General features: G+C 40.0%; 1 protein-coding gene across 1 annotated transcript in view; it reads left to right on the top strand.

Annotated features, from left to right (window-relative positions):
* The window catches only part of LOC134456719 (polyunsaturated fatty acid lipoxygenase ALOX15B-like), a 29,389-nt gene extending 21,509 nt beyond the window's left edge, over positions 1-7,880 (top strand). Inside the window, exons 12-17 of the mRNA XM_063208206.1 lie at positions 3,306-3,392; positions 4,070-4,239; positions 4,547-4,668; positions 5,757-5,857; positions 6,422-6,592; positions 7,000-7,880. Of these exons, the coding sequence (XP_063064276.1) occupies positions 3,306-3,392; positions 4,070-4,239; positions 4,547-4,668; positions 5,757-5,857; positions 6,422-6,592; positions 7,000-7,179 (831 nt within the window). The 3' untranslated portion in view covers positions 7,180-7,880. The remainder of the gene's footprint in view (positions 1-3,305; positions 3,393-4,069; positions 4,240-4,546; positions 4,669-5,756; positions 5,858-6,421; positions 6,593-6,999) is intronic.
* The last annotated feature ends 1,233 nt before the right edge of the window (positions 7,881-9,113 follow it).

The raw sequence follows: 9,113 nt of genomic DNA, 5'->3' as shown, positions 1-9,113 counted from the left end.
GTTTCTGAAAGAGGATGTTTTTTTTAACAACATATTAAAAAATTGGGATGGTGTTTTGCCTCATTCTTTTTATAACGGACTTCAAAATCTCAATTGGCTACAATTACTTGAAGCTATGAGGACCATGTCACCAACCGACTTGTCACAACTCTCAAATCCATGGCTCTGATGTCACCTTAATAGTGAAAACAAGATGGCTACCCTGTGAATGACAAAGCAAATTCTAGGGAAACCATAACACTTGTAAATGAATTGATTGATGCCACACAGCAAGACTAGCACATTGCACATGGCTTTGATAGACATTAATTATTTTAATTGTAAAATCATAATAATCATCATCATCATCATTTTAGTAGTAGTAGTAGTAGTAGTGGTAGTAGTGGTAGTGGTAGCGGTAGTAGTAGTCTTGGAATAAAGTGATGAAATGAGAGAGGATTAAAGAATTGTAGCACTCTTGTTTGCAACAAGGACTCCCATCCTAACTAGTCTTTCAATCAGCACCTGTAACTTTATATTTGCTATGAAGCTTGTGTCTTACTCGTTAAGTTATCAGCTGTATTGCAAAATAACTTAATTCATACTGGCTAGAGATTCCCTCAGACTATTTTGACAGCATGGTACTGGAGTTTTAGTTAGAAGAGTTTGCTTGCATGCAGTATTCAATATCAGGTGAATATTGAAGGCACAGAAGTTCATATTGGCACCAGATAACCATGTGGTTCTTGTCACATTGTTCCGATCTATTTCAGCTGCTTGCATCATTATAATATTATACTACTCCAATGCTGACAAGTGGATTGCAAGTTAGTAGCAGTGATGACATATATCATGGTTTGGATACTTATAGATGATGTTCATCACTTATAAAGTTCATCATCACATTGACCCAAGTGAGATGATGGAAGCCGAAAGGAACCTTTGCAGCATGCAAAAGCGTTCAGATATGGTGGTGGATTGGGGGCGGGTCACAGTTCTACAGTCAGGGTACCTCTGTCGTGGTGACTGTTGGCGGGGGTGGGACTGTTTTATGGTCGCATAGGAAAGTAAAAGTTGATTAGAGATGACACATAGGAGGAGACAGTTTGTAAAGAGGTATCCTGATTGTAGAACTTCCCGCCCCCCATCATCCTCCCCTGACCGAAGTGCCCTGAGCATGGTGGTGGTATCCTTACTGAAATCAATACCTATGTTGTCATTGTCCTTCAAGGTACCAGTTTCATTGTACCTGTACAATGACAATAAAGTTTCATTCAAAGTTTCATTCAGGTGTTCCTCATTGAATTGCCAATGACGAATGGTTGCACACAACAACATGAATGCAGATACCTAATGCACCATCAATGTCAACGGCAAGCTACCTTATAAAGTCAACTCATAGGATGCAGCTAGTGATTGAAAGTTAAGTGTGTATAAAATCATTTGTCACAGGCCAGAGCATTGAAAGTTCCTGACTTTTTTTCAAATATTAAATCACCATCAATGAAGTCAAGGTTGCATCAAGGAAATCATATCAACACCTTGTTTTATTTCCAGAGGTTGTTTTTTTATGACTTCTCTCAAAATGGTACTTCTCTCAACCATCTTGAATTTATTGCTAACGTAGCGCCAGTGAGAACATGTTGCGTAGTCACTTGATCATCTGGCCGATAGTACACTTAAAAAGATGAGGCCAGAATCCCTGAAAAAAATCAGAAATACTGAGCAGAACAAACAGCTTTGCCTGGGCCCGGGATAAAGTCGTCTGAAGAGACCCCTTCCCAATACATGCAATGTAATGAGTACCCAATCTTGATTCCCCCATGTCCTTGGCCCAGAACAATTCACCACTTCCGCTTCCCTCTGCACTATTTGATCACAGGCTTATGTCACACAGCAATGCGCTTTACGATCATTAAAAGGAATGAGGCAAAACACCATTCTATTTTTTTGCTATGTTGTTAATAAAAATGTCCTCTTACAGACACAACAAAAAACAAGTTCACAGCTGGTGTCATACTTTGGAGGTATTGCTCTAAAAAATGTTGGGGGGGGGGGGGGGGGGGGGGGGGGGGGGGGGGGGGGGGGGGGGGGGGGGGGGTTTCATGACGCCACTTTGGATGGATTTGAGGGATGCATGCCACACTGCATTGAGATTTGAAAAGGCATTATACAAATAAAGGGGCAAAACACCATCCCAATTTTTAGATATGTTGTTAATAAGAATATCCTCTTCGAGAAACAACAAACAGCAAGTTCACAACCGCTGTCATACATTGGAAATATTGCTCCAAACAATGGTGTTTTGTTTCCTTCCCTTGATGCTGACTTCCTGGAACTATTTTGGAACTATGCCATTGGCTCCATGAGCCGCCATCTTTGTGTGAAAATGGAACACAAAAATCAAGGGGATTGGCCACCTTCTTAGGATGGAATTGAGGGTTAAGTCAGATATACTGAAATACTGAGCTGAACACGTATAAAATCACCTATTTGGTATCAGAGATTTTAGGTTTTAGTGTACACTGACTTGTCTATTCATTTTAGGTGTAGTAAACCCATTTTTTTCCTAAGATAACAGGGCTCCTAAGGTACACCTGCATGTCACACAGGAATGAGTTTTTAAAATTCATTATAAAAATAATGGGGCAAAACACCATCCCAAATTTTAGATATGTTATGAATAATAATATTATCTTTCAGAGACACCAAACAGGAAGTTCACAACTGGTGTCATAGATTGGGAATATTGCTCCAAATAATGGTATAAATTAGTTTTTGCCCATTTTTGGACCTCTGCATCTCAACAACCATTGGACCCTTATATCAAATATGATGTGATGTGAAAGTCATGGCACATATCTGACCATGTACCAGGGATGAACCTTGAATGTTGAAATTTGAGGTTTTTATGGACATCTGAAAACCCTTGCAATTTTAATTTCAAAGAAAAGTAGAGGGCCAGTATTAAGGTGTAATTTTACATACAGTGCTGCAAATTGTAATGTATGCTCATCGGGTCTATGACTCTTAGCCCTGAAAAAATAATGGACCTCCCACAAATAGTTTTGGTGATAATTAAGTCTGAATATGGTCACTCAGGCAGTGACGCCAAATCAGGGGGAGGGGGTGTCCTTATTTACAGATTTTTTGTGGAAAAAGTATGCACAGCTGAAATCTGCAATGGTGGATATGTTCTATTGGATGTTGAAGCCATCACATATATTTTTTTCAAGCAAATCCGAGGGGGTCGAGTGGGGACCATTTGCTGATTCCAGCTGGAATGACCCGTGTGTGTGTGTGTGTGTGTGTGTGTGTTTCCCCAGCTCCTGTTTCCTCACATGCGCTACACACTCCAGATCAACAGCATGGCACGCGGTCAGCTGATATCTCCTAACGGATCCATTACCACGGTAACAATAACACACTCACACACACAAGGAAGGATATGTGTGTGCGTGTGCGTGTGTGTGTGTGTGTTTGTAAGGCATTTGAGTACTCTTTTAATATCTTTTATTTCTTTTCTTTCAATAATGTATTGCTTCAACAAAGTCAAGTCAAGTGTACTTTATTGTCAAAAATCTATGTAACAGGGTTAGCACAGAAGTTTGAAATTGTGTTTGAAAAGTGAAAGCCCATTGGGAAACTCCAACTCCCATTGTCATTGTGAAACAGCACTCCACAGCACACAAGTGAACACTGCACACTGCACACAACGAAATTGCATTTATGCCTCACCCGTGCAAGGGGGCAGCTCTCAGTGGCGCCCCATGGGGAGCAGTGCGGTGGGACGGTACCATGCTCAGGGTACCTCAGTCATGGAGGAGGATGGGGGAGAGCACTGGTTGATTACTCCCCCCACCAACCTGGCGGGTCGGGAGTCGAACCGGCAACCTCTAGGATGCAAGTCTGACGCCCTAACCGCTCACCCATGACTGCCGTGACCAGTCCCCCAATGTGCTGTTGAAATTAAACTTATAAATAAGACATTGACAAAATCTCTCTCACACACAGAGAGAGACACACACGGACTGTTCAATGAAAATATTTGACAAATAACATATATTCTATGTTGTACTCTATTCTGTAGTATGCAGGAGTGGGTGGAGATTCCTTGAAAGAGCTGCTGAAGCGTGCCACAGCCTCCCTGACCTACAGCTCCCTCTGCCTGCCTGACAACATCAAAGAGAGAGGCCTGGAGACGGTGCCGAACTACTACTACAGAGATGACGGACTCAAACTGTGGAACATCGTCAACAAGTACTGTTTCTTTGGGAGCTCAACCTTGTTTTGTGTGTGTGTGTGTGTGTGTGTGTTGGCGTACTTATTCCACCAGCTTCGAAAGTAGAGTCTTTCTTATTAAAAATATTAAGGAGGATTAATTGAAACATATCACATCATATCATGGTTGTTTTCTGCACTGAAGGGTAACAGCACTTTGAAGAAGTATATCACGATACTGCCTTCTTGCATTGGCACACAGTATTGGGACTCTGTGTATCATGATTTTCCGGTTCGATACAATATCGTTACTGCCCTAATTAACACTGGTGTTTCTGATGTGCAGGTATGTCGAGGGGATTTTGACCCACTACTATCAGTGTGATGCACATGTGCAACAGGACTCAGAGCTATGCGACTGGATCAGGGAGATACACACCCATGGCTTCCTAGGAAATAAACATTCAGGTGAGATTATACAGTGGCTACAATTCAGGATCCTGTTTATGAAGTATCATTGCTAAACAGTTAGCAACTTAGTAGGTTGACGATGGGAAATTGCATAGCAAACAAGTAAGGAAATTAGCAATGTTTTTTTTTTTTTGTTGTTGTCGCAAAAACCAGATTCAGAAATTGCACTTTCATATGAGATATTGCATGGGACGAAAGCCCTCCAAATCACATTTTTCACTGCTTGACAGCGTGGAAGTCGTATTATGTGATAAAAAAAAATAGAAACAGGAATAGAAAATAATAATAATAATAATAATTATACATGTTAGTGCATGCCATTTTGTGTTCTGCTCATTATTTAATTATTGTAACTACTTAGATATCTCACAGTATATTTAACTGAATATTTAAGTAATAAGGTACACAGGGCATAAAATCAGAGCCAGGCTGGCTTCACTCAATTTAACGGATGAAATGTATGATCTGAAAATGAAGAAGTGCAATCGGGCAACCAATCAGCCAACAGTGGCAATCAGATGTCATGAATTAATGAATGAACGCACAAATGAACGAATCATTAATTACTGAGAAGGCTTGGGGGGTTCCTATGAAGAGCTTATGGCACTGTGCATGTCTCTGTGTGCACATGTGCTGTGTACTTGTCCTGTCATCATTAAGGATAGACCGATATATGTATCGGTATAAATATCGGCCGATATTTGGGTTTTTTAAGTGTATCGTATCGGCTGATGCATGTGTGGTTTTGTAGAGGAGGTTTTGTAAATGTATGATTATTTTATGTTATTCAGGTTTTTTAAAAGCACCTAGACACTCTATTTTTGTATTACTTGATTTTTAGACATTACTTGATTGTGGGGTGTTTAAATGTTACACGTTCTACCTCAATTTGATAATGTTAAATAAATGTTTATTTTTGAGACCTAAATATTTTTTTACCCATATCGGCCTCAAATATCGGGTATCGGAAATCGGGTATCGGCCAAGGGTGGTGAAAAAAAAATCGGTATCGCATCGGCCATTAAAAAACCCGTATCGGTCGACCCCTAGTCATCATATAAATGTCTGTCCATTCTCCGCCCTAGGAATCCCGTCATCCTTCCAAACACTGACAGAGCTTGTCAAGTTTGTCACCATGGTGATCTTCACTGCATCAGGCCAACACGCTGCTGTCAACAATGGACAGGTAAGTGGTGATTAGCAAGGCCAGGCCAATTTATGTGAAGCTTACTCCAAAGTTGTTCCATACACACTGGCAGCTCGTTGTGTGCTTTTCAAAGACATTTAAATAATTAAATAATTTAATTAAACAAAACATATTAAAATATTAAGAAATAAAACACATATTTATTATCCCTCAAAAATTACATGAGTGAGTATGTATAAGGGATCCAAAAAGTGAAACAGATCAAAATATTGAAGTGAAATGACAAAAAATATATCTCCCCCCTAGTATAAGTATGGCCAATGGATGCCGAACCACCCTACTGCCCTCAGGAAGCCCCTTCCCATAGTCAAGGGCCAGGGGGCAGTTTAATTTGTCTTTGCCTTCCCATGTCGTCTGGTATTTATCATAATTAGCAGAGCCCATGAATGCACGGCACGGTTAGGCTGATTCATACCCTACGTGTGTAATTGTTACGGATAGCGAATAGTCGTTTAATATACTTGTTCTTTTTTTTTTTGTCCTTAACTGACTTCCTGCCTTTAAAACGCTCCTGGTATCTCCCCCCCCCCTTCCTTTCAACAGTATGAATATGGCGGATGGATGCCAAACTACCCTACTGCCCTCAGGAAACCCCCTCCCACAGTCAAGGGCCAGACCACTGAGTGCATCATCTTCGAGACCCTACCTGACATCGGCACAACAGTCAATGGCGTCGCTGTCCTGAGGCTGTTAAGCAAGGAAGGAACAGACCGAGTAAGTTCTCATTGTATGGATTTTTTTATTTGGGGAAAAGTCCTCTGTTCCATAGACAAAAAATTTCATGCCAGAGCTTCCCAGATAATGTCGCCATACAATGTTCTAGCATGTAGCTGTTGCTTTTTTTTTTCTTTAAAATCGAAACGCCATCAACACATGGGATGTTAACTAACTCATTTGTTATTACAGTCTTGACATATTCTTCATAGTTCCCTCATTATTATCCTTACTGGTATGGGTTTAATTTGAGTCAGCTACATTACAACCATACCCCTAACCCTTCTGCTGCCATACACATCGACGTGTTGATGTTTGTTTATATTCTGTTTCTAGGAATATTGTGCTCATATTAGAGTCTACAGCATTTCTAACTTCCTATTCAAATCTCCAATCCTTCTTCACAGTACCCTCTGGGATATTTACCAGAAGATCTGTTTCATGAGGACATCCCACTCAAGGTCATTGCGGACTTCCAGAACGATCTGAAGGAGCTATCCGAACTCATCGAGAAGAGGAACAAGACACTGGTGCTTCCCTACACCTTTCTTGACCCCAAGAACGTGGACAACAGCGTGGCCATCTGAAGCTTGCATTGCATTACATTATTTTTTAAATTATTTTTGTGGAACTTCCTTTTATATTGCTCGCCATCTGCTGTCATACAGCTTAAGCAAATCAAGTAAATCAAGTATATTCACAGGTATATTATCATTGCTACTAGACTAGTCATAAAGTGTGACATCTAATGGCATTTTTGAGACAATATCGGCAATGGGTGAGCTGAATTCAAATCAGCAATTTGCCGGGCTTTATTTGACCTCTGTTGACCTCTAGAGGTCAATGAACTGTGGGCCTGTAAGTGTCCCATTTGAACCTTGGTTCTATGCTTCAGAAGCAATTAAGTATGCTAAAATGATGAATTATACAGGCTAATGCTATTACGCAACCATGTTTTTTGGAGATACCTGGGACAATATTGGTGTTGTTGCTTTCTTCTTTTTATGGTGAAATCCAAGCATGAGCTACTTATTTTTAAGAGCTATGATTAATATTACTCATTTTAAGTGAAAAAAAAAATGTAAAATTAAGCAAATCATGTGTAAGTTTTAGAGGTTGATTTCAGGTCGGTACAGTGCTGCATTAAATTATCCAATTGATTAATTATCAAGGTAACAGTGACACCTTGCGGCCAACTGTAGGGACTGCATAATTTGTGAAGATTCCTACGCTGAGGCGAACGTGAATCCAATGAGAAACTTACTGTGAAATGCTTGACACATGATAATGCCATATAAATGAATAAATGACCAAATAAATGAATATGTGGTATGTTCAAGTTCAGTAAGTTTTGCAGCTAAAAATGTCTATTTCTGGAAATGTCATGGAGAAGATCCCCTTTTCGTGTAGACTATGAAAAGTGCAATTTCCCCAGTCATATTGAATACTTGGAATTTGATGGGGGTAAGTATTTGTTAGGAAGTAGTAGTTCAGATACACCGCGCTAGGGCTGGGCAATATGACGATATATATCGTTATCGTGATATAAAAGTGTACATCGTGACCTTTCTCCTATATCGTTTATATCGTGATAGTAATTTTATCAATTTTATACAATTGAATATCATTTAATTACATTTCATGTTGTCACAATACACACTGTAAGTTAATGTAACTGTAAAAATAAGAATGAAAAGATCCATTTTAAAGAAAGGTTGTTTTGCGACATGAAAAAATAAAGAGCAAATAAAGAGAATAACTGAAAAAGTAAGTAATTGTGCTATATCGTCATATTGTTATCGTGATATAAAGTAATCCATATCATGATATTGTTTTTTTCCATATCGCCCAGCCCTGGAAGGTGAAAAAGTGGATCGCACTCGGGTTCTTCTTTTCTTATTTTTTATTTTTCATTCTTTACATAGCAGCAGAAGTGTAGACAAACGTTTCGGCTGTTGCCTTCGTCAGTGTCTCCAATTAGTAAGTATTTGTTAAAATGGTAGCCTAACATTTGTGAATGGGCAGCATAAATGGGCAGCGCGCGCATTGATTCTCCTAAGTGACCATGGTGCGTCCCTTACTGGCCTGTGTGTAGCTGCTGCAGTCACATGGCACAACAAGGAAGCAAGGACTGCGAGTTGCTTTGTTGATAGAGAGTAGCTTCGTGCAGATTGTTTTGACATTTGAGTTCTTATTGCTGTTCGAACCACATTGTAAGAAGTTGTCGTCTCTCATGAATGACTTACAAGGTGGAGCTCTACACCCCCACTCCAAAATATGCACAGAATAAAAGTGATCCGATTGATAAAGTGGTATGGAAGCTGGCGAGGTGTGAGTTAGCACTAGAGCTGGGCGGTGTACGGTTTAAAAACCGTGATCTCGGTTTACACTACACAAGGTTCTCTTTTTGATAAGAGACGGTTTTGTTGTTGTTGTTTATAGCCTATGTGCGTGAGCTTCATACTCCGTGTCACACTCTGACACTTCATTTCAACTCTGCCAAGTCCACTGTTGTTGCTGT

This window comes from Engraulis encrasicolus, chromosome 1, assembly GCF_034702125.1.
Source record: "Engraulis encrasicolus isolate BLACKSEA-1 chromosome 1, IST_EnEncr_1.0, whole genome shotgun sequence".
NCBI lineage: Eukaryota > Metazoa > Chordata > Actinopteri > Clupeiformes > Engraulidae > Engraulis > Engraulis encrasicolus.
The sequence above is the reverse complement of the archived record's forward strand: the minus strand, read 5'-3'. Positions and strand labels throughout refer to the sequence as shown.